Raw genomic sequence first — 27,094 nt, forward strand, 5'->3', positions numbered from 1 at the left:
TGGCGGCTCGCTGCAAAAGAAACAAGAGACTGTGGCCGCAGCCAGACGGCAGCGGCGGCAGCAACAGGACGCCGCGCAGACGGTCTTCCATGTGTTTCCCCTCCCCTCCCTCGCCCTAAACCGCAGCCGGAACCACCCCGCCCCCTCACTAAGAGCGCACTCCACTGACCATAGCCGCGTTCTCATCGCACCAATTACGATCGCATCGTCTCCAAGTTGTGGCCCGAACACAGGTAAGTCTGACGGCGCCAGCTCGAGGCTACAGTCAGGATGACGCACTGATGCCCAATCAGATCTGGCGCCGTATTCTTGGCTTCTAGGACTCGGCTGTGGCCGTCCACGGTCGTGCTGGAGCACAGTTTCCGTTTGATTCTTGTTAGACTGAACATGTCCGAAACGGTTCTTCCGTTTATTTGGAGTCTTCTGACTTAATGATTGAACCTTTTCGGAATACATCCTCGACGATGACACCATCGCTACCCCGAAAAATCGTCACGAGTTTGCCAGCAGAAGCGGTTCCCTTACTTTCTCCTTTTCTGGTCAGGGCAAGTGCTGCCACCCCAGACACTGCTCTTCTGTTTGCGGCTCAAAGTGACGCACCGACCTTTCGCCACCTGGAACGATGTGTGACAGAAGTCTTTCTATTACCCTAAAGCTTCTCCAACAGTTCAGATGAAATGCCTTTTTTTTCGAATATTGTTGACTGTTGTGTGCATTTACGCAGCCAACCCACCGTGACCAAAGTTTGAATATCTAACAGCCTTAATCATTGTACAAGTTTCCAATAGCTCACCGACAGCTGCAGGGGCAAATAGTGAGCTGTGATGCGCCGATCTGTCTGGCATCAGTAGTGCCACCTGCGCGATTGTGGTGTCTGCAGCAGTGGTTGTGGCAGGCCGCCAGCCCCGAAGGAGGCAGACGTACTGTCTATCCCAGTTTCTGTACCTGCTGACGTTTTAATTCACTCTACCAATTGCCAATGCTTCCATCAAATGCGTCATTCCCAAACAATATATGTAAATGGCAGTTTTAAAAGGCTGGCAGTATTATTTATTCCACGAGGGGCGTATTTGGCTTCTTGTGCATTCAATTTCGATTAAAACGACTTATGTGCGTGCCGTTTGTCCAACGCTTCCCAGTTAACTAGACTGAATCCCTATTGTTGTATGCTGCTACGGTCGCAGGTTCGAATCCTGCCTCGGGCATGGATGTGTGTGATGACCTTAGGTTAGTTAGGTTTAATTAGTTCCACGTTCTAGGGGACTGATGACCTCAGATGTTGTCCCATAGTGCTCAGAGCCATTTGAACCATTTTGAACCTATTGTTGTAGATGTGGCAAAAGGTGAAAGTGAAAAAGGTGCTCATTCTCCCACTTAAAATCCGAAACAAACCTATCTCTCATCCACACTTCCATACCCTTTCATATCGTTGGTATCTCCGTCTAATTTATTCCTCTCTACATCGGAATCAATAAAGAAGCCCCACCGCACTCTGACAAAACATCTCTTCTAAGCCATGCTAACAATTCAATGCACAAAACCAGTTACATTCTTTTTCAAATGTTGCACACAACGCTAAGAAAATAACAATATTCTGTTATAGTTTGTTACTCGTGTAGAATGTAGCGGTCTTTCTTCTGATATTCCACACTTCTTTAATTGCCGCTTTTTTTTTTCGTGGTTTCCGCGAGGGCTCAGAATTTTGGCAAACCCTTCCCATGCATACTTCACGTGAGAAGTAGCGCCACATGTGGATTCAGCGGTCCGTGGTGATATTTAAAAAGTGTAGCATGAGAATTCAGAAACATGACCAACTTCGAATGAATTTCCGTTCGCCATAAACCACCCGTGACGCCGACTTCTGTGACTGCACCATGCTCAAGGTTCCTTCTCTCCGTTTCAACGCAATACTCATAACGTGAACACACTGCACAGTGAGGTGAGGAAAACCATTCCTCAGTTCTGCTTACAGCATCTGACTTAATGCTATTGCGTAACAAGTACCACCGCAACCAGTATAAAAACTGAGTTAATATTAATATCACCTCTGTACGAAATCCTAAAATGTTCTCCTGCCCCAACAAACGAACATATTCCATATTTACTGAATTACATTCATTCTATTGGAGTTAGTGGGAATGTAATTGGTGAGGATGTAATGACATGTTAAGGTATCAGTTAGTACCATTCACGGAGTATAAAATATTTCCACTTTTTTTCGCGTCTAATTTATTCAAAGCTTAGAGTTTTCGACGAAGTCCTCCGCGGTAATTGTCAGGAACAACTGACCGCTACTGTGGCGGTCGTTTATAGCTCATAGGCAGCCGCCACAGATTGTGTTCATCCTGTACTGGTGGTGTCGGTGCTCTCGTAGGAACGCACACAGTTCAGGGCATTTCCTTGCCAGTTCCCTGCGTCGAGAGCTCGCTTCTAGGCCGCACCGAGCACTAATCTGCGTTTATTTGTGGGACTCTGCTCAACAAGTGGCGCTTTCTCAAGTCCTCGCTTCGCAATGTGCCTCTGGTGTTACGCACGGTGGTCGGTAACGGTACGGACACACCGACCGCTACAGCTGCTTCCGCACTCCGAACACGCAGGCACCTTGAGGCCCAGACTGCGGTGGTCACGTCTCACCACCACCGTCACACCAGCTCCGCTTCCTTAAAGAATTCAGCTCCAACATCTACAACATCAAACGTCTGAATACTTCACAAATTAATTGATGTGATAAAACATTCGACGTTAAGCGTGTAAAGCCTCTATGAACGAAGACGCAAAACTTCTGTTATATTCAATTTTTTTTTCTTTTTAAATTCAGTCTTGATCGCACCACCTATGCTACAAGAACATAGGTGACAGGTTTCGGTCATATCACATGACCATCATCAGACCTGTAATTTAATTTAGAAAGTAATAGAAACCTTACTAGATTGACATTAAATATGACAAAATGCTTATAAGGATAAAATACAATAAAGACTTGTTACACCCATGGCATCCTTCGAAGATGGTAGGTGGAGCACTCTTCTCAGCTGCTGTGATGTCAACTGGTGCCAGCATTGGCCAAACAGTCCGGAGTTTTGCTACACGATACAAAGAACATATATCAGGTACCACACGAACAAAATCAGTCTTCGGCCATCACATAACTTTTTAAAAGCACGCCGAAGGGACGGTACAACAGAACTTGCAAGTCGCTCATTACTCTAATATTTTGGGGGAGATCGAGATGTATGCGCATTATAGAGATGAACCGTCACTGCTTCTCAATGAACAGTTGGATTTTCGTGAAAAACATTTTTATGATCACTTTGACGAAATTCTATGAACAGGTATGTACTCTTTTGTTCAGAAAATCATAGGACCTAGTTGTATCCATGGCAGAAATGTACCTCAGAACAGTACGTAAATATTTATATCACAATCTTAAACTTCCAACTAGAAATATTACGAAATATGACTCCATTTTTAATAAATCAGTTTTATGACATTTTAAAAAGTGTATGCAATATCATCGCACTCTGCAGCTTATCATTCCATTTTTACATATATCACCAGTTGCAAATAAAGTTAGTATAAGACAGACAGACTGAATCTAGCATAGGTGTGTACGTGCAGTCGAGTCACAACTCACATATCGATATGATGCCGCAATGCGAAAGACCTTCACAACATCGTTGACTTTGAAACCATTGTGGTAGTACCACCTTAGCCCATAGAGGGCACACTGAGCATACATCGTCTGTACAGTTATTTTAAAGCTTTTAATTGATATTTTATACAGTATTTAAATAGTTCCATGGTTGTAAAGAGATTTTATACGTAACTATTTTTATGTTATTATTGTACTTCCTTTTTTTTACGTTTTGAAGATTATGTGAAGCCGTTTTACACTGATTAGTTGACGTGAAGCACAGGGAGAAGAGGTAGGCGGGGCATCTTCGTACTTAAGCGTATGCCCGTCACTTGCTGGCACCAGTTGACATCACAGCAGCTGAGAAGAGTGCTCCACCTACCATCTTCGAAGGATGCCATGGGCATAACAAGTCTTACTATATTTTATCCTTATAAGCATTTTGTCATATTTAATGTCAATCTAGTAAGGTTTCTATTACTTTCTAAATTAAATTACAGGTCTGAAACCGCATGACCGCTACGGTCGCATGTTCGAATCCTGCCTCGGACATGGATGTGTGTGCTGTCCTTAGGTTAGTTAGGTTTAAGTAGTTCTACGTTCTAGGGGACTGATGACCTTAGCAGTTGAGTCCCATAGTGCTCAGAGCCATTTGAACCATTTTTTTACAGGTCTGATGATAGTCATGTGATATGACTGAAACCGGTCACCTACGTTCTTGATCGTGGTGCGATCAAGACTGAATTTAAAAAAAAAAAATTGTAATTTTTTTTATCGCTGTTACAAAACTGTTTATTAAAATCAGTTATATTGGTTTTCTCTGTCAGGTGGTTATAATAAACTTTCCCTATTCAACACGTTAAAACACGGAAACTAATTACCATACTAGTGCGAAACTTGACTGCATTGATGTCCAGGCTATGGGTGCATGACTTCCATGTCTCACAGCGCCACCGTCGACTTCCAACTTTGTCCACCAGGTGCCGCGATCAGTCATCGCGATTCATGGTCTCGCACACCTGGCCAGCCGCAGTGCACTTGTTGATGTGTCAACATGAACTTGGACAAAAGGAGCAGAGCATTATTGGTGAAGCTCTATTATCAAATCAACAGTAATGCTGCAGCTGCACTTTGAGAATATCGCCGTCTGAAAGGACTACGGAAACGTCCTTTTTCTCCACCCGCTGTGCGGAGCTTGACGAAATTCGAATCAACTGGAGAACTGGGCGTCGCTCCGGTCAGAGCCCGACTACCGGTTGTAGCGCAAGTGGTTGATCACATCGCTGTTGTGGCAGACAACGCTGCGCGCAATTCCCGATCGTCAGGCAGTGCACGTGCTGTGTTCACGACAGTTGAACACCCCGTGGTCCACTGTACGGCAGGTGCTTGCTTCGAACCATTTTCAAATGGAATCCGTAGAAGATCCATATGGTACAGCAGCTTGCACCACAGGACGCAGAAGGACGAGTTGATTTCGCTCAACACTTTCTCGCTCTCACTTGATTTAAAGTCTACATATCAAGAGAGGTAGCCAGTATACCTACGGACATCCTTCGTTCTGCTGTGCAGAATGCAGTCCTGCGCTTTCAGACCCTTCTCACACTGAAGGCTGTGCCATATTGAGCCCCTTTTGAAGCAGTAACGGTACCGGTATGTAATGGTTTGGTGTACCCTAGCCACACATTAAAGGTGTTTCACTTGAATTGATTCTGCGATATCTCTCTTCCCCGTGTCCTTTACATCAATGCTATCAAGTTTGGCACTCGTACGGTAGTCAGTTTCCGTGTTAAACAGGGATTATAACCACCCGATAGTTTCACGGTATTCACCCACGTGACTTAATAATAAAACAAGTCAAAAACAAAACTTGAGCAAATAATGCATAAACAAGTCAATGAAATTATTCTGGGTTTGAGGCCGCATTGTCATCTGTAAAATTCCGACGTTAGCAATACACACTGAGGAAGGCGCCTTGCAACAGTCGCCGAAACGTCGGAATTTTGCAGATGACAATGCGGCCCCAAATCCAGAAAAATTTTATTGGCTGTGACAACGGCCGCGGAAGCCTACGTTTACAATGCATAAACAACTAACATTTAATAAGTGATCACATGTTTTACTTTCATTACTTTCTGGAGATGTAAGGCAGGTAAGTTTAAAAAATGTTTGAAATTATGTTTAGAGTTTGTTGTTAGTCGCCAAATGCTCCCATTCTCGAATGTGGGATGAATGTAGCCTGGGTAGTAACGCGCGCCGACAGTCAGGTTGCCGCGAGACGGACAGTTTCTAACTGTAATGTTTGCCCTATTAACGTGAAATTATACCTCTCAATGAGCAGATTCTAGCAGCATTTTAAACTTTTAAATTCGGTTGTTAATTAAGGTGAAACAAACATTTGTTGCCCCCCTCTCAGTAAGACAGGGAAGCTGTCATTGGTTTGGGGGGTGAGCTTTTCAGCCGTTTAGTGGTTTATATGCCTGTTCCCAGGACCCTGCTACGTAATGTGTTTGCCGTGACATTAATTACACTTCAGGGGCAATGTTTCCGAATGGTTCTCACTAGTGTCAATGGATGCGAGTGGTTCCGTCTCGAGTTACTCCATTTCATTTCAGCGATTTTCATTCAGTTCAGTAAATATATATCCCTTGTGGTAAGGTAACTCAGAAATCCCTTCCGCCAATGCTGTTATTCCCGCAAACCCTGCGGCAGAACCTTTGGTACGACTGTTCGGAAACGATAGGAGGAAACAGGGTTGCTGACAGTGAGTCAGAGCTGGATACCAGTCTAAATAGGTCAATGGTTTAGGAGACAGCTTGCCGTAAATAGGAAGTCCGCGTCCGAGAACTCTAGTGGCACAAATTTTCACTTCTGACGACGTACTCATTTCTGTATTTTATCAAAATACCAAATGTGAGATTAGTCAACACTTGAACGTTGGTAAGAGCCAAATACGTAACGGGGGGAAGGGGGGGGGCTGACAAATTAGTTTCCTGAGTTAAAAAGTAACTCGAGGGGAAAAAAGAAGTTTGTTACTGACATTTCGCAACAGTTGACAACGTCTTTATGCATCTCCAGATGACATCGTCGCCGTTTATACACATGATGATCACTTTCGACAACATCGACCTCCGAAATTACTACATTCTTTACTACCCTAATGTAAAGTGGAGCGATCTCCCCTCTGTACTGTGTGTTCCGAGCAAAATGTTCCGAGCAAAATTAAACTCCCGAAACGTCAACAAGGACACATCAAAACAGTGTGAAGTTTACCACCACAGTCAAATGTTCCTCTGGTGGTACACGATCTGTAGCGCTGCACAGCGTCGCCAAAAACTTACCTCGCTTGTATCAATTTGGCGGATATTGTATTGCGTTTTTTACCACACCTACACGTTGCTCCTAAAGAAACGTGAAACGTAGGTTGTATGAAATAAACAGTTATGAAAAATACATAAAAACTGTCACTGCCGTAATAAAGAGAATAATCAGTCTTACTATAACGGGCACTATGTAACGATATCTGCCCTACTTATCAATCCACAATCTTATAGAACTCACACGCAAGGACGAGACGACGTTATCAAACACTGCTTGCTATCGCAACTGCAACACCACAATCACGTCAGACATCCAATACACGCTGAGGTACGCAGCTGACAATGTCGGCGCATCCACAAGGAACTGGGCAGGAGTACCCCCCCCCCCCCCCCCCTACTTTCTGTATACAACGAAAGAGTACCCTGCTGGTTTCTGATCAAGAAATCTAATTTGAATGTGGGTTGTTTATGAGATGGTAGCGTTATTCCTGGTTTATGACGGAGAAATATCTACCGACAGATGTCTGAATTCGACAGCAGCAAAATCGTGACCCATCGGTACAACGGTTTATCGTCTGTTCGTTTGGGCGGAATCCCTGTCATTTGGAAATGGAATCTATGGAGCCACGAGGGACGTACTCAGTGGTACCGAACGACCAGCGTCCGAGAGGCAAGATGTATGTTTCGCTCGGAAGTGTAGGATTGTAAAGCCCCTAGTCAGGAACTGGGACCGAGAGAGATGGTTAGGACACTGGACTCGCATTCGGGAGGACGGCGTTTGAAACCCGCGACCGGCCATCCTGATTTAGATTTTCCGCGATTTCCCTAAATCGCTTCAGGTAAATGCCAGGATCGTTGCTCTGAAAGGGCACGGCCGACTTCCTTCCCTAATCCGAAGGGACCGACAACCACGCTGAACCGACGGAACCAACCGACGCACCAAACTACAGGAACTGGGGTTGTTCACAGTGTGGCCAGCACCCACACGGACAGTGCGACGACATCTGGTGCACCACGTACCATCTGCATGGCGACCACTGGTTCAGCTTCTCTCGACGTGGCAGCACAGAGTGGCGTGTCAAAGCGGTCCGCCCAATGGGAACGCTTGACACAGAAGAGTCCACGTCGTCTTTTCAGACTAGTGCCGCCTCCGAGTACAGCATCACGACGGACGTATCCAGCGTCTGGAGGTTGCTATGGTACCGAAAGTTTGCAGACTGTACTTGTTATCAGCAGTAAGCCCAGCACTTGGCATATTCGTATGGGGGGGGTGCCACTGGAGAAACACGCTATCGCGTCTGCTCCGCATGGCCAGCCGTAATTTGGACAGAAGAGTGTGATGTGATAAGAACAGCGACTGTGCCGTATCGTCGAGGCCTCCGTGAAGCTACCCCTCACAGAGATACCGCAAGACGACACACTGACCCCAGTGTCCTGAGACGCCTCAGCGCTTGGGGTGTTCGACTGTCGCCCAGACCTCTCGCCCACTGGAAACATCTGGTTACAGGTTACCGAGAGACTTAACACGCCACCACTAAATTCATGAAATCCGCCACAAAGTGGAAGCTGAATGGAATGTATCCGCATGTATCATACAAGCTCAGTTTGGTGTGATTACGTAGGCTTTCCCGGCGTAATAAGTCTTGAAAGTCTCTTCGGGTTTGCTGCCGGATCCTAAAATCAACTTGACTCGATGTTTCGGCGACCCAACTGTTCATCGCCATCTTCAGGAAATGCTGCTTCTGCTGATGAGTCCCGCTGAGAACTAACACTAGGTTGCAAATCGACGTCCTATATAGGCCACCGTTCAGTACACGGCGCATGCAAACCCGAAGAGACTTTCAAGTAGCTCAGTTTGAGTCTACGTCCACGCGCGTCAGAGCTTCTGCTGTATACCGAGGTGGTACCTCTGTGTAGTAATTTCGCAACTTGCATACCGCCGAACAGCTTGCAAATTTAATCGTGGATTGTTCTCGTGTGCTGTATACGCCGCAGTTTTAATGGCCAACAACAAGAATAAACATCTCTCAACGCTGTCATTTCAAAACTGTAGTGCCAGTTAAGGTCATTGCTAGGCCTCGGCCTGTTGTTCCGTGGCACTGTTAACTAAGATTTCAAAACAAACACGCCATAACGTCCAGTCGGCAACGGTCTGGCGGCGCAGTCGCAGCTGTCTCGGGAAAGAGGACAGCACACGGTGACCGCGAGCCAGCAGCACGCACGACCTGCTGATGATCTGTTAATTGCGGCTCTTGCTGGCAATTTGCTCCGGTGAGCCCGGGCACTCGACACAAGAAACCTTGTCAACTATAGCTAGCAGGAGCGACACGTGGAAGGTACGGCGGCAGCAGTGAGGCATTGATCTTACGGCTGGGGAGCTTCCACACCCCTACAGTAGAACAACTACTCTTAAGAATATGATAAACGCGGGCGAGTTTGCAGACAACAGTTTTCAGTGTCAACAGCCCAGTATTCAGTTCTGGTTTCCTTCACTGGCGATCGATAGCCGTGACAATATACTCGCTGTTTGCTCATTATCCAGTTCTGTGTGCTTTCCCTGGCTGTCGTAAACAGTGACTCCACACCCGGTGAATCGCCGAAAGCTAGAACCGTTAATGCCGCGGAAATGGAAAGTGCTACTGATGTGCGGTATTCACAGAATAGATTAGTAGACAGGGCCTCGAATTGTTAGCCAGTCAACGGATTCTAAATATTATTACAAAGTATTTTTGTGCAAACATTAAATTTTTTAAATGAGACAATGCCTACTGATATTAACAGACTAAAAGTAGAGAAAATTACAATGTCAGTGGTATTTGTTACAGGATTCTAATGCGAGTAATTTACGAGACATCTTATTTGGAAAAGTTTCCACGTCGACACTTGTTTGTGCAATTCAACGTATGTAGTCCAAGCAGTAGGTGGTGACTGGACGATGCAATCAATGCAGAACAAGCCGACGTGACAATGGTCTATGGAGAGCGTAGAAAGCATGCAGTTCATTATTGCACGGTTTATACGGAAAGATATCCCAACAGACGTCAACCACCTCAGCAATTACTTAACCTGTTCCACCAGTAACGTTAAAGTCGCCAGTATAACACATAGAATATGTAACAGAAGGAAACGAGTGACCACAGAAGAGGGTGAAATTAACGTCCTCGCTGTTGTTGCAGTTGATTCGCACATTAACTCTCGCGCAGTCGCACGAGGAAGCGGCACGAGTCATGCAAGCGTTCTCCATCGACATACGTTCCACCCGTTCACATCTCTCCCTCAAGAGCTGCATGGAAACGATTATGAGAATCGTGTTCAGTTACGTACATGGGCATTAAGACACGATACTCCAGATGTACCACGTATCTTCTTCAGCGCTGAACCCATATTTACCAATCATGGCCAGGGAAACCGCCGAATTGTATAAATGCTGTCGTTTATACAACTACACGGCTTCCAGGGGCAGCAAAAATTTGATTTTCGTTATTTCATAAAATTTGTGACGGAATATAAAAATCTGAAATGCTGTCATTTTCTTATCATTAAGATTTGTGATCTTATGCTCAGCACAGTAAGACAGGTAATGCAGTTAGGAACTGGGCACACGCCTCGAGTAAGGGTAACTCAGCCCGCCCGGTTAGCCGTGCGGTGTAACACTGCTTTCCGGGCGGGAAGGAGCGCCTGGTCCCCGGCACGAATCCACCCGGCGGATTAGTGTCGAGGTCCGGAGTGCCGGCCAGTCTGTGGATGGTTTTTAAGGCGGTTTTCCCATCTGCCTCGCCGAATGCGGGCTGGTTCCCCTTATTCCGCCTCAATTACACTATGTCGGCGATTGCTGCGCAAACACTTTCTCCAAGTATGCATACACCATAATTGCAACGCACACATTGGGGTTACAATCGTCTGGTGTGAGACGCTACCGGGGGGAGGGGGTTTACAGGTTACACTGGGGACCGAACCGCACAATAACCCTGGGTTTGGTGCGGGGCGGCAGTGGGGTGAGTGGCCTGCTGTGACGTTGAGCACCACTGAGGGCTACGGCGGGGACGAAGCCTCTCCGACGTTTCTAGGTCCCCAGTTCCCTACAATACAATACACGGGTAACTCGAGTCGCGCAGTTTACTCGACTTTTACTTTGTCGTCCGTAAAGCAGTCGCCGACACGAAGACTGTTCTGAACACCAGTGTGCTTTTACTAGCTTCTGTCCTGTTGGAGGTGGTAAACCGTTGCCTTATTCTGGCTGTATCATCCAGTATTTGAGAATGAGAACACTTAGCGACTCCCAACAAACTGCACACACAATTTCGAACCTTCACGAAACTTTTTATTGCTGACACCTCCCCTGCAAAATGATGAAACAAAGAAACTTCGTGCACCAAAATTTCAGCATCAGACGTGACCTTCTAATTTATTACTTCTACACTAGAAAAACTACTGGCAACTCACTTTGCAGACAGTATCCACACACACACACACACACACACACACACACACACACACACACACACACACCACCGAAAGTGCCTGCAAAATTGTATCACTGTAGGAGGAACAGTTCGGGAGATATGGCGTCATAAAGAACGAGATGCGTGAAGAACAACGGAGCGCAAAATTATCCAAACTATAGTCAAGCAGTGCTCGATAACTCCGAGGAGTGGGTGGGTGGGGGTGGGGTGTTATTCCTGAAAGATCTATACCATACTACCAGTTCTTCCAACTGCAGCTACTTCGGTGCAACAATTTTTGTCTCTGCTGTCTATTCTAATTTTGATTCCAATGCAATTGCTGTGTGTCATATTCAGGTGCAACCGGTTTTTCTGAGACTTCAAAAATAAAAATGTTTTATTTACGGCTCTATGTTTGTGCTAAATCTGAGAACAATTGCTTCACTCCTTGTGACTGAAGCGCTAAACTGGGACTGGACAAGCAGTTCACGGGAGGGGGGGGGAGAGGGGGAGGGAGGGGTGGTTCCGGCCGTGTCCAGTTCAGCCCCTGCCTTGCCCTTCACTGGCCGCGGAGTCACGTGTCGTGTCGTCGCCGACATACGGAATGCGCAACTTTTTTGCGACGTTGGCACTCCTGACAGCACCTAAATCCGTCAGCGATGACGCACGGGGTGGTCTGAGCAGCCGCGCTGCCAAGCAATTACACCTCAAGGTCCGTCCCGCTTCACAAATACCCGTTTACCTTATTTTTACTCCGACAGGTAGCTGCTTTAGCGCATTCATTTACAGGCTGCCTTGCCGTAACAGAGTCCCACTAGGCCACTCACTGCGGTTCGATTGTGGGGAGAGGGGGGGGGGGAGGGGGAGGGAGAGAGAGAGAGATTAGTGAACAGCGGGCAACACTGCATCTCGCGTTCCTGTAAGGCACAACATTCACATTAAACAGCTTGCTCGACGCGAAAACAGTCTCGGAAACAGATTTTCAACGACGTGCCGACATGCTGCCTGTCGGTCACTTAGTTTTGCTGCTCTTGCAGTGGCCATGCGGGCTGGTTCCCCTTATTCCGCCTCAATTACACTATGTCGGCGATTGCCGCGCAAACACTTCCTCCAAGTACGCATATACCATAATTACTCTACCACGCACACATTGGTGTAAGGGACCTGTTACGTATTAACAGGCGAAGCTCATATCCAGTAATCGATTTCACTAGACGTATGAAATATCGGTTTCCGCGAGTGACACGTTTTACAGAAAAGCTGTCTGGATACGAACTGTTACCACCAATTGCGTCCAAATGTATGGTATACGTAGGACTCGACCAGAAACGAAAGAGGCAGTTGGGGGCTTCAGATGCCCAAGCGTGTAGGAAAAATAACACTCTTAGCGCGGGTCGCATTTACGGTAATCTGAGGTTCGTGTGGCCAAGTTCACATGCAGAAATTATTTTGTCTTTCACGTTACGTACAATTTATATAAATCTAATAATGCTCAATATATTTTACTTTTTAATGGAGAAAAATTTCGAATTGCAAATAAATTTACAGGGAGCGATGTTGAGGCGTATACGAGAACTTTATACACGAAGTTAGATGCTTTCTATATTTTACAGTTGACTATTTTACTCGTGCTGGAGCAATATTCACCGTAAAAACATGAGATGCATATTTTCTCGCCACGTTCCACACGTTGTAAACGCCATGTTTTTACAATTACATCGTTGTTTTAAAGCTTTTTTGAGAAAAAAAATTATGATTTCCATTCATAACAGGTTCTCTCTCATCGCAGTCTGGCAACAAACCACGCGCAATGCATCATTTCACTAAATATTAGTGAAAATAGTTCGTGATGTACAGTGGAATGTACTTTCACGCAGTCTTCTCGGGATGTGGTTATTTTTTCTCTTTCTATGAGAGGAGGGCTGGTTCTGAGGTTTCAGATCAAATACTTTACCTGGCGTTAAAAACATACATCGCAGGGTTGCACTAGCGAAGTGCAACTGAGGAGAAACCGATCTTGGACGTTTATTTACGAATCAAAATCTCCTGTGCCTTTCATTTTCGTGCGTTTTAAGAAAAAAAATTTAATACAATATAATGAGCATTATTACAGTTTATTACGTAACGCAAAAGTTGGAAATAAAGTTTCTCGAGCGGTTCTAGGCGCTTCGGTCTGGAACTGCGCGGCCGCTACGGTCGCCGGTTCGAATCCTGCCTCGGGCACGGATGTGTGTGATGTCCTTAGGTTAGTTAGGTTTACGAAGTTCTAAGTTCTAGGGGACTGATGACCTCAGAAGTTAAGTCCCATAGTGCTCAGAGCCATTTGAACCATTTTTTGAAATGAAGTTTGTGCACAAGAATTCGCTCTCACGACCCTCTTATTACCGTTCTGCAGTCTTCCCGCTGTGCCAAACGCTGCTTGGGAACTATGCTAACATAAATGGGTCACGCCACTCCCAACCAGAGCTGAAAGTGCTGTTTTTTTTTTTTCTGAACGCTTGACCACCTGCAGCTCGCGCTTCTGTCACTTTCGTATCTGCCCGAGCGCTGCACACACCAGAATATGGACGGCGACGGGGATGGCGGTGCGACGACGACTGGGAGCTGCGATCGGAGCCCTCGTGGGTAGGGTCAGGCCATTAGTACGTTATTATAATTAGCAAGGAAGAGAAGACCGATTTCCCTATGGATGTCTGTGAACGTGTATTGAAGAGGAGGGGAACGTCGCTCGAGAACAGATGGTTAAAAATCTTATCCATAGGAATTAGTGCGCACAAAACTATAGTGTCACACTATTATTGAGATAGAGTGGAACAATAGGTTTACTGTTTCCATTCACAACTTACGTAGTTCCATGACGCGTTTCAGACGCTTAAACCTCCCATCACCCGGATTTGTGTCGATTAATACTACACGTACGCGTTGTGTTGTGACTTTGGGGTAGCCTCCGGCACATGGCTCATTTTTATGGAGGTCTGTGATTGACTGGATGAACGAAAATATAAATGTACTATTAACAGCACCTGCACTGGTAAAAGGGTCCTTTGCTATGTTACGTTACATACACCATATCACACTTCGTAAATACAATTTTGAAAAAAAAAAAAATCTCAGAGCAATGTGAAGATTTTAGTACTGCATATTTCTGTTCATCCATGCAACCTGTTTTTCTGGGGGATGCGTACCCCAAAACTTTCTCGTCGACAAAGTAATTTTTTTACGATATAGAGAACTTGGAAGAGTGCCAGAGATTTCACGGACGTAAAATTTTTATTTCATTTTTTCGTGTTGGTAATTGAAATACGAACGACACCAGTGCAGTTTTTGGTGGGAAAAGCGATGTCATTGACTGTTTCAAGCACTTCGAAGCTGCGGCAACCGTTCTCGACAACTGAATCGCTCGCAGCCAGTTCGACAAGCATGTAGTGCCTTCGCCCGCTAATAGTGGCGATGGTAGTGCTAAACAGATATGCGTACGCTCAAATCTCATGCTTCATTTGAGGTGATGTATACTGAAGTGTTCGATACCACTTTTTCTTGTATGTGTGTTTCTAGGTATCGCCTGCTTCATATGAGCTGTAAAGCCTGAAGAGTTCGATACCATATTTTTTTTGTAGTTCGACATGTTGATGACGTCATGGCTAAAAGCAGACGGATGGTATCCCATGCTTCAGTTATAAATAATTTTCGCTGCATTATATCCCATGTCGGAGTACCCTCAAACTTCTTTTTAGAAAAAAAAAGCAGTGGAAATACCAATTAAAAATAGTTCTAGTGGCCACAGAGTATTTTATGTCAAGTTTACGAAGAATCTGTGACCACTCTAAGTGCTTTTTCTTTCCTATATTTTCGTTCATACTCTGAAAGACCTCCACAGAACTATGAGCCATGCACTGAAATGGTGTTTTGTTTTTCCTCTCCTTCTAAGACTGTGCCACAGAATATCATTTACTGCAAAGTCTTAACCCAACACACGTGATATCAATCCATATAACGCTACCTGATAACGGATGTTTACGTGTCTGGAAGGCAGCTTGGAAATAAAAAGTAGCCCCTAACAGTAAACCAGTTGCTTCATTCGAACATTTACGCACGCCAACATCCTGGAGATCTGGTTCAAATGGCTCTGAGCACTATGGGACGTAACATCAGTCCCCTAGAACTTAGAACTACTTAAACCTAACCAACCTAAGGACATCACACACATCCATGCCCGTGGCAGGATTCGAACCTGCGACCGTAGCGATCGCGCGGTTCCAGACTGTAGAGCCTAGAACCGCTCGGCCACCTCGGCCGGCTGGAGATCTGGCATGGCTACAAAAGATACAACTAAGTAAATAAAGACAGACACCTATTCCCGTGCACAGTTACCAAATGTTTTATCACCAGGCACTAATTGTGTACGAGAGCTGTGCTACGAGAAGAGAGGCTGGGTATATCTGTTTACAGATAAGCTAGGTAAGGAGAATATATATATATCCGTTTACGTCATTTAATTGAAGAGCAGCACATTTCATCATCATGTATAATAATGACGAAATGTTCTGCTCTTTGATTAAATGACACATGGATAACTGCTTATCGTGAGCCCAATATTACTTCTTTTCCTTCAGTCCAGGCGCAATCATTTCATCTGTATTAACCCATTTTATTATTTTTTTAACAAGCAGGAATCAATCTGACAACTGAAACGCGACAGAGCGTTTACAAGCAGCTAAAATCTGTAGTGGTTGCTCAAAACCGGCAGATACATTCACATTTCCGGAAAGGATACCGCAGCGTTTCCAAAACCAAGCAGCCCGAAGTGGTAGGGCGGAAAGACCGGTTTTCGGAGCCGTTGTAAACGCATTGACTGGCTCCTTAAGTGGCAGTGTTCTGCAGAATTGTTTCGACGCGTCGCGTAGGAAGGCGCTGCTGCAGAACACAGGGACCGTTAGGGTTTAACAACCGTTCGACGTAGAGGTCAAAACCAACAGGGGTCATTTTCAGGAGGAGGGGGAACCGGCGTTCCCCTTAATCGATTTAAAGAAACCAAGCAAAATCCAAGCTTGGTTACTGGAATTCGATTTACTACAAAAAGAGGTGTAATCGGGAAAGCGAACAGACCCTCACTTGCTTTAAAGGACACCCAAGGTTTCGCTAAGTCTGATAAGAAGTTTATAACAAAATACCACAAGCAGCTAACTTTAAGCGTACAAAACTCGCACGAATTGAAGGGACAACGGCTGAGAAGGATTACATATGCCAGAGAATGTCGGATGGAGGTTTTGCCTACGGTTTCCAAAATACGAGAAACTTGGCTCCCCCGTCCATCTACTGCATCATCGCCCCCCCGCGTCCCCCAAGACCAAATGGGTTGTTTGCAACGATCTTGGAAGAGGGGGAGGAGAATCTTGACACAGGCGTAGATGGACTCAACTGTAAGACTTGCATTACTGCCATTTATTCTGGAGTTAACTACACAGCTCAGAAAGGAACAACAATAATGTGCATCGCAAGTTGCTCGAAAGGAGTGCCGCACGTGATATAAAAACGTCACTTCTTTCTGGTTTCTCAGAAAGGTCCAAGGACATACGCGTACAACTAGTTGTAGTTGATTTATTGTATTATGTAACATATTTGGTATGTCGTGTGATGATTTTTTCATCTCATGTGTGAAGCAGAGCTTAGTCCGCGAGATGCAGAAGGTTGTAAATATAGGAGCCTACACTGGAACTTTGTTTCACAGTGTCTAACATGTCGTGTTCACATATCTTAAGGAATGCATTTTGGAGACCATGTTTAGCAGACTTTCTTTACATCGACTGACGGTTCCTGTAATGTCCATGAATACTAAACTGTTCCTCCTGGCACACGCTGTGTAATAATTTTCTAGATTATACGCGAAAAATACCCGTGAGTCTAAAGAATAATATACATAGCCTGGACAATTAGTGATACTCTGTCACTGTTTACATTACGTAAAATATCTTGGTAACTATCTGTTACTGTACGTTTCTGTTCTGAACGTTTACTATGGTCAATAGTCCACGATATGTCGCATGATGCATAATGGATTTAGTAAAGCGTTAGATGCCATAGTATGTCATTATAAGCGTACTGCTGTACAGTTATTTTATAGCTTTGACTTACGTTCTGTTTCGATGATTTTGACTTTTCACAACTCGTTTTCAAGTGTGGCAACTGAATCTGTTGTAATACATATTCTAGTAAGTAACGTGCGCGAGTTTCTGCACAAGAGCAGGACAAGAAATCCGCGAGTAAGACTTATTTCTAAATTCACTACTGTGTACAGAAAAAGGAATATCACTGAAAGTTGTGTGTGTTTACGAATAGCGGCAAAGGCACCAGAACACTGCGACAGTTTGCACATCGTCAACATCACCTTTAAGTGTCAAAATACACGAAAAGCGAACTTGACAAGGGAATCATTTACCGAAACGTTTCACTGGCAATAGCAGCAAGTTTTATTTTGCAAACAAACGGGGCAATTGTTTTTGCAATCGGAGGCTTCAGCAAGAATTTCTAACGGATAAAATGACATTCTACAGTTTGTTTCAGTTTCCAAAAAAAGAAAGTGTGTCCTCGATTTCATGTCTGAACGCTGTGAATTTGTCAGCCTTCCGGCGTCTTGCTCGGAAAAGTACGTTGTTGAAACTTCCTGGCAGATTAAAACTGTGTGCCCGACCGAGACTCGAACTCGGGACCTTTGCCTTTCGCGGGCCAGTGCTCTACCATCTGAGCTACCGAAGAACGACTCACGCCCGGTCCTCACAGCTTTACTTTTGCCAGTATCTCGTCTCCTACCTTCTGTTCTCCAAAGGTCTCTTTAATTTTCCTGTAGGCAGTATCTATCATACCCCTAGTGATATATGCCTCTACAGCCTTACATTTGTCCTCTAGCCATCCCTGCTTAGCCATTTTGCACTTCCTATCGATCTCATTTTTGAGACGTTTGAACTCCTTTTTGCCTGCTTCATTTATTGCATTTTTATATTTTCTCCTTCGATCAAATGAATTCAATATTTATTCTGTCACCCAAAGATTTATACTGGCCCTCGTCTATTTACCTACTTGATCCTCTGCTGCCTTCACTACTTCATCCCACAGAGCTACCCATTCTTCTTCTACTGTATTTCTTTCCCCCATTCCCGTTAACTGTTCCCTTATGCTCTCCCTGAAACTCTGTACAACCTCTGGTTTAATCAGTTTATCCGGGTCCCATCTCCTTGAAGTCCCACCTTTTTGCAGAAGTACGTAACCCGTGGAATAGTGTAGTTGGGCGGGCAGCGGCTACTGCCGGAGCGCTCCCCCCCCCCCCCCCTGTACAGATCGGCAACAGCGGACGCAGCTGGTGTACTCACTCGACTTCGCGGCGCTCGGCCTCCTCCTGGCTGATGTCCTCCTCCACCGAGTAGTCCAGGATGGGCTTGACGCCGAAGGAGCGCAGCCGCTCCAGCGTGGGCCGGATGCGGATCTGGTCCTCGCCGGCGACGAAGTGGCCGTAGAAGGTGCCCTTCATGAGCGCGCGGAACAGGCGCTCGCCCAGAACGCTCTTCGCGAGCTTCATTAGCTGCAACACACAGACACGCGACACTGTGAGTCCAGGGGCTGCTCAGGTGGCGCCTCACTAAACGAGAAAGCGACCACTCCGTACAGGGAGGGAGGGCGGGGAATCTGTGAAAAGGTGCAACAAATCTTGCAGCGAGACTTACACTGCGCCATTTGAAAGATGAGATTAAAGCGAATGCAAGAGCCAATGGGTACGTGTATTTACTGATCAGAAGCGTTTACGTGGAGCTTCCAGTGCACACTGAAGCCCCAAAGAAACTGGTACAGGCAAGCCTATTCAAATACAGGCAGAATACGGCACACGGCCGTCAACAAGTGTGCGAACCATTCAACGAAACATCATCGATTTGTCCTTTCGGAGCCGAGGGCCCACTCGTGTACCCTTGATGACAGCACGACACGTAGTTTACGCCTCGCCTGCGGCCGTCAACACCGACACTGGACTGTTGATGGCTGGAAACATGTTGCCTGGTGGAACGAGTCTCGTTTCAAATTGTATCGTGCGGATGGACGTGGAGACAACCTCATGAATGCGTGAATCCTGCATGTCAGCAGGGTACTGTTCGAGCTAGTGGAGGCACTGTAGTGGTTGGGGGCGTATGCAGTTGGAGTGATATGCGACCCCTGATGCGACTCTGACAGGTGTCACGTACGTGAGCGTCCTGTTTGATCATCAGCATCCGTTCATGTCCACTCTGCATTCCGACGGACTTTGGCAATTCCAGCACGCGAATGCTACTCCCCACACGTCCACAAGTGCTACAGGGGGACTCCAGGAACACTCTTCTGAGTTTAAACACTTACTCTGTACACCAAACTCTCCAGACATGAGCATTATTGAGCATATCTGGGATGCCTTGCTACGTGCTGTTCGGAAGAGACCTCCACCCCCCACCCCCTCCCCCGATACTCTTGCGGATTTATGGACAACCCTGCAGGAATCATGGTGTCAGTTCCCTCCAGCACTAATTCAGGCATTACTCGAATTCATGCTGCATCGTGTTGCGGCATTTCTGCGTGCTCTCGGGGGTCCTACACGATATTAGGCGCGTGTACCGGTTTCTTTGGCTCTTCAGTGTGTATATGTCCTACGATGGCACAGTCAGGTAACTCTTTTTTTCGTTTTGTGGTAAACTAGTCAGCATCATTAGTATTTCGCATGCATGTACAGAATCTACTTTTCGAAGTACAAGCATTTTTCTACACTGCTGGGTAATTCATCAATCTACCACGCCCATTATGTTTCCAAATGAAGAAAGGCAGCAGTGTTCATTGACCACCCCTAAGTGTTTTTTCAAAACACTGACAACAGCTTAATCGTTCTAAAAAACTATCTTCTGCAAAAAGATTACTAGATAAATCGAGTCTCACCTATCACATGCATCTATACAATAAGAAAAGTTCGGAGACTTTATCTACATGTTGCAGGAGAGGAGACTAACGCGATTACCGCCGAAATGTCTGTCTGCAGACAGTTCTTATATCGACAACGTCACAACTTCTTACAAACGTGAGGCGCCATCTAATTTGAGTCCGCCTATAGGTTTTGATTGCTAGAAAGGGTTCCAGCAAGTGACTTATCACTTCCGATATTCTAAAACCACAGATTTTATTTAATAAACGACGGCGCGGAACCGTACTCAATGAAAGTGAAGATATGGGTTTAATACTCTCCACCTCGGTATCCACGTTGTCTTTCATTCGTGAGCACTTCTTCGGCGTTATTTACGAAGTTTGCTCCCTTGAGGAATCCGCGAGTGTTGGGAGCGCTAAAGAGCAATGGCACACAATTCCTGCAAGTTAACGTCTGCTGACACAGCCGTTCCACTGCTGTGTGGCATCAACAAGTAGGCCGTGACGCGGACAGGAATAGCTCTCCACTAGCACAGCAGTGGCGGCACGCGATGAGGGGCGTGCACGAGAGAGATAGAGAGAGAGAGAGAGAGAGAGAGAGAGAGAGAGATCGAGATCTAGTGTAACTGTAGTGCGCGCTCTCGCGCTGGGTTTCCCCAGAGCGGTCTGCGAAGCTCATTGCGGTTTATTTCTGCGCAACACTGGACAGGGTTGCGCGACAAACAATTGCGTAAACTGCACGTTTCGACACAGATTTAGGCTTTAGAGAGTCACAATAACCGCAGCGAAGAACTTTAAGATGTGCAAGTGGCGTCAGACGATTTATTTGTCTAATTCAGTGTAGTAATAATGGCGACGCAGGTAGAGTAGAGGCGAAATCCATTTACCGAAGTGACAGGTTTACCAGACGCAATCTGTCAAGACACCAACTTGCAGGTAGATATATGGCGTCAACAACAACAAATTCTTTTGGTCGTTATGCAGATATTATTTGCCGTAAGATAGGCGTTAACTTTACCTGCAGGCTAGTTTTGTTTATATGCCATTTCAAACCGGTTATTTTTTGTATATTAGTTTCAAATGGATACAAAGGAATACAGTGCAGTCGTAGAATTCGTTGTTACAATTTTTTCTTTTTTTTTTACGAAAGTAGATTCACAGAAACTGCGTGAAGTTTTGCTACGAACCGCTCCTTCATGTCCAACAGTTAACAAATCAGCGGCTGCAGTGAATTGTGACCCTACATCTGTTGTTGACGTCTCTGTTCCAAAGCACAGATAAAATGCACAGTATGGCGCAGGACCATCTTTAAAGGCTACCGAACATTTTACGCGGAGACGTAACAATGAGATATCTTTGAGCAAGGTTTGCTTAGTGCTGACCAAAAGCAAAAGAGAAAACAGCGACACACTGAAGAACTGAGGGTGTTTGTTTTTTTGTTTCCTATTTCTAAATGTAGGTGATACCTGCGCCTACGACCGCACACCTGAAATAAAATGGCAATCTAAGAAGTGCGTGCAAGATAGCAACAGAAAGATTTCTCCTCCTAAAGCGATTACGAGCCATGTTTTCTGCGATGCAGACAATTACTGTTATTGGTATTTCATCGGTTAAAATGACACAAAATACGCGAGACGCTGGCGCCACTGGAAACGGAAAAAGTTGTCAATGAGGAACCCACCAGATATTACACGGCACGCATTCCACACGTTGTGCCGTCGTCTGTCGACTGTGCAAAGACTGGGTTATGCAGTTTTCCAAGCTGGTCTACCCTGTAGCCTGTTTACCGCAGTCACGCCTTCGTCTGTGCCCTTTCCACACTTGCCTCCTTGCTGCCTCAGGACAAGCCCTGTATTTTGACAGATAAGACTGATTAGTAACTGCGCCAGTCATTTCTGCACACGTACGCACTATTATGCAACATATAGCTGAGTTTGCTATTTTACCTGAAGGAACTCGCGCAATAAAAATAGCTAACATCCTAATGAAATACCGACTACACTATTTCAGTGAGAAACAGCCTTAGTCTGTTCCATTGCACTTCCATTAAAGCAGCCTCGAGATCTACTTGCCACCCCTGCACGGGGACTGTGCAAAACTGGTGGACGTTTTAGAAATTGTGTGTTCTGCTATGACGCGAGAACACACACAACTTAAGCCACTGCTACTTGTGGTGTTGCAATATTTGAAGCTGTTCCAACGCCTGTTATGCCGCCGTCACGATATATGGCAGGTTGAGCCTTTTGTTTGAATAAACGATAAATAATTTTTTATATTGTGCTTTACAAAATGTTTTGTCGTTTTACCGTTTGTTTCACGTTCGACGTGAAGCTTTGGCATCAACCAACGGATCTTATAGTGCAGTTTACAGACGTTGAGACGCCGGACCGTGTTATTCCCACCCGACAACCATTTCTCACAAGAAGATGCTTTGAGCTGTCACCACGCCGCTGATAATTGTTCGGAGAAAGGACAGAGAGGTATGTTCCATGTCGTAATAATCTTTTGTCAGTTCAGCAACACGCATGTTTGCTTGCAGAACTCTGTCAATTAATGTAACTTAATTACGTGGCAACAATATTTACGTATATTGCAATCATTGTAAAGTGTTGATTATTAATTTGTTGTTGCGCTACGAGTTAATACTGAAGAGCTTTTTACCTGTAATTATTGAAATTTATCTATTTGAGAGGGAATTGTGAAACCACTGATGTATCTCAACCATAACGAACACTGAGATTCGGCAGATAAATGTTGTTGTGCTGTGTCAGATTTACGACGACAGGATTTCATGAAGTAGCGGTGACTGCGCCACAGCGGGCACATTTCTGTTTTAGAATATTTTGTGTCGAAATTTGGTAATATCTTTGGATTACTACATGGTATACAGGAAGCCCATACCATTTATTATCTACATTAATGTTTCGTTTTGATAAAAACTTTACAAACAGAATAACTGACAGCAAAATGTCGCTAAAATCCCTACTCTACCCCAGTCATTGGCGTCAGGCACAGTGGAAAAAAAAGGCCGCACATAGCCTGGAAACATTTATTTTTCTTAATACAAATTATGTGATACATTCAATTCGTAAACAATAAAATCATTGGACAACGTAAGTATCCATATCAGTAGGAAATACAAACATTGCTACAGTTGTTTTAGTGCGGCCAATTGTGGAAGGCTTTGGCAGTCTACAAATAACATCTGTGAAGTTAATGTCATGTGGTTCTTCATCTGCAGCAAGCGTAAAAGTCTGTCCAACTTACATGACCTCTACAGATAAGTCACAATTGTAGTGCTTTCGTTTTTATTAATGGCACTGATATCACTACGAAATGGCTGAATCTAATTTCTTTTATTTTCGTTAACACGTTCACGACGACATAGTCAATCTCTTCGAGCTCAGTTTCCATGTGAAATTCTTCTTCGTTGTCAGGACTATCTTCACCGTCACTCGTCTGAAGAGAAGCAGAGCCATCACGAGTTGCTCTCTGGCTGGAGTCGTCTTCTCACACTTCTAGGAATGGGCTTACTGGTTGGTTGATGTCGCAGTTTGGCCATTTTTCCTTCCTATTTTCACTTTCTAGAGGCTGCTGCTTTTCTGGGGTATAAATAAGAATTCTTGTTCTTCCTCTTCTGTGCTGAGCTGTTGTCTTACAGGCGGTTGCTTTTGAAAGTCTTTAATTTCCTTCGGTGATACGAAGTGTCTTGAACTATTTAAGCAGCTGCCAAATGCAGGCAGACTTGCAAATGGAGCAGTGCTTGCGTTGTTGATGTCTGTTATATCTGCCCTGTTGGTACCATTATCAGTACATTTCGAACCACTGCAACTTTTTACCATTGTATTTGCAAGACAACTAACCTTTCAAGGGCTTGTGTAGGGACATTGCATTGTTCTGCTGCTGCCAGAACTTTCATGAATTTTATTGTTCTCAGCTTTCTTCACTTTTTCTGTAGTTATTAGATCAAAAGTAGTAGTTCTCCCTCTGTATCGAAACATTTTTGTTTTTTGCGTATATGCTCACTGTGGCCCATAAAATAAAAAGAAACTGCTCTGCCCCATACCACATCAGCACATTGGAACACATTTATTCAGTCACAACAGATTAGAGTCCACACAGAAGCATACCGACAATCCTCCTTTCCACGAACAATACGAGACTGGAATAGAAGGGAGAACCGATAGAGGTACTCAGGGTACCCTCCGCCACACACCGTCAGGTGGCTTGCGGAGTATGGATGTAGATGTAGAAGTTAGAATTCTGCATTTTATATGCTATGGAGAGAGAATGCCCACGATAACGGCTATATTTTGTCAATGTTTGGTTTCTACAGCACTTTAGTACTAATTATTTCTAAAGACGTGGCAAAACTGGCAGCTGGAGACAGTAACACAAGAGTCACAACTTCAGTACTCCAGCGTCATTAAGCCATCTAGTTTTCACAGAGACTTTAGGTGAAGTGTGCGGGACTATGCTGTCATCCTGACACCCACATATTTTATATAATCAACTGCTTAGTGTACACCAGTGTTCACGGTGGCCCTGTCTCCCCTAATATTTCAATGTGCTCAGAGTACGTATGAACAATGTATTAAAGAAAACAAGAAGTTAATCATCACTAACTGACCTGGAAAGAAAATCTAAAGGCTAAAACGCTGTTCGTCCTTTAGTGAAATAATCAATCTGTAATTCAGAAACCATTTCAAGTCGCTGCGCTTCCAGGTGCAGTCACTGAGTATTGCTGGATGTCATATCAAAGCAATTAACAACTTCAAGAATCTTCCGCAACTTGGATGACAATTTTAATAGCAAAATGGGGAGATATTGAGCGCCGTATTCTACAAAAATATTTGAAGTACGAACATGCAACCTTTATAGATCTTCCAAATTTTCTTCGTTATTTTCAATGGATCAGCATAGCATTGTTTTTCCGAAGATAATTTATGCACAAGAGACAGCACTAAACGTGCCGTCTCAGACAACAGACCATAGAGTTGAACACGGCGTCTCAGGAGGAATAGCCAATATTGAGTCATGTGATAGGAGTAAACATTCCATTAGAACTACTGACGGCCTTGGGAGAGCCAGTCCTGACAAAACTCTACCATCTGGTGAGCAAGATGTATGAGACAGGCGAAATACCCTCAGACTTCAAGAAGAATATAATAATTCCAATCCCAAAGAAAGCGGGTGTTGACAGATGTGAAAATTACCGAACTATCAGTTTAATGTCACAGCTGCAAAATACTAACGCGAATTCTTTAGAGACGAATGGAAAAACTGGTAAAAGCCGACGTCGGGGAAGATCAGTTTGGTTTCCGTAGAAATGTTGGAACACGTGAGGGAATACTGACCCTACGATTTATCTTAGAAGAAAGTCTTTTGTAGACTTAGAGAAAGCTTTTGACAATGTTGACTGGAATAGTCTCTTACATATTCTGAAGGTGGCAGGGGTAAAATACAGGGAGCGGAAGGCTATTTACAATTTGTACCGAAACCAGAAGGCAGTTATAAGAGTCGAGGGGCATGAAAGGGAAGCAGTGGTTGGGAAGGGAGTAAGACAGGGTTGTAGCCTATCCCCGATGTCATTCAATGTGTACACTGAGCAAGCAGTAAAGGAAACGATAGAAAAATTCAGAGTAGGTCTTAAAATCCATGGAGAAGAAATAAAAACTTTGAGGTTCGCCAATGACATTGTAATTCTGTCAGAGACAGCAAAGAACTTAGAAGAGCAGTTGAACGGAATGGACAGTGTCTTGAAAGGAGGATATAAGATGAACATCAACAGAAGCAAAACGAGGATAATCGAATGTAGTCTAATTAAATCGGGTGATGCTACGGGAATTAGATTAGGAAATGAGAAAGTAGTAAAGGAGTTTTGCTATTTGGGGAGCAAAATAACTGATGATGGTCGAAGTAGAGAGGATATAAAATGTAGACCGGCAATGGCAAGGAAATCGTTTCTGAAGAAGAGAAATTTGTTAACATCGAGTATAGATTTAAGCGTCAGGAAGTCGTTTCTGAAAGTATTTGTATGGAGCGTAGTCATGTATGGAAGTGAAACATGGACGAGAAATAGTTTAGACAAGAAGAGAATAGAAGCTTTCGAAATGTGGTGCTACAGAAGAATGCTGAAGATTAGATGGGTAGATCACATAACTAATGAGGAGGTACTGAATAGGATTGGGGAGAAGAGGAGTTTGTGGTACAACTTGACTAGAAGAAGGGATCAGTTGGTAGGACATGTTCTGAGGCATCAAGGGATCAGCAGTTTAGTACTGGAGGGCAGTGTGGAGGGTAAAAATCGTAGAGGAAGGCCAAGAGATGAACACACTAAGCAGATTCAGAAGGATAAAGGTTGCAGTAAGCAGTGGGAGATGATGAAGCTTGCACAGGATAGAGTAGCATGGAGAGCTGCATCAGTCTCAAGACTGGAGACCACAACAACAACATGTGTATTGGAGATGTTTCATTCGGATGAACGTTCCTGTCGTATCTCTCAGTATTCCCCGACCTTCCAGGACACATTGCACAGAGCAGCAGCCCAGCAGAACTGGAGACAGTTACGTCCCGTCTGTGTCTAGACAGAGAAGGGAACTGCAATGACAACTCGTGTGCGAGACGGTGGGGGAGCCGTGACGCTCGCGTCCTGCGCTACGGCAGTACTGTGGCGGGCGCCGCAGGGGGCTCGCCACGGGAGCGCGCTGTGGCGGGATGTGGACAGCCGGGGGCTCGCCGACCTTGAGGCCTCGAGCCAGCGCCACAGCGTGACG

At 44.9% G+C, this 27,094-nt stretch overlaps 1 protein-coding gene across 2 annotated transcripts in view; it reads right to left on the minus strand.

Annotated features, from left to right (window-relative positions):
* The window catches only part of LOC124711845 (proline dehydrogenase 1, mitochondrial-like), a 282,355-nt gene that overhangs the window by 99,732 nt on the left and 155,529 nt on the right, over nucleotides 1–27,094 (minus strand). For both annotated transcript variants that reach the window (XM_047242072.1, XM_047242071.1), the window contains exon 2: nucleotides 18,758–18,966. In XM_047242072.1, the coding sequence (XP_047098028.1) occupies nucleotides 18,758–18,966 (209 nt within the window). The remainder of the gene's footprint in view (nucleotides 1–18,757; nucleotides 18,967–27,094) is intronic.

Source organism: Schistocerca piceifrons, chromosome 8 (genome assembly GCF_021461385.2).
Source record: "Schistocerca piceifrons isolate TAMUIC-IGC-003096 chromosome 8, iqSchPice1.1, whole genome shotgun sequence".
Lineage (NCBI taxonomy): Eukaryota > Metazoa > Arthropoda > Insecta > Orthoptera > Acrididae > Schistocerca > Schistocerca piceifrons.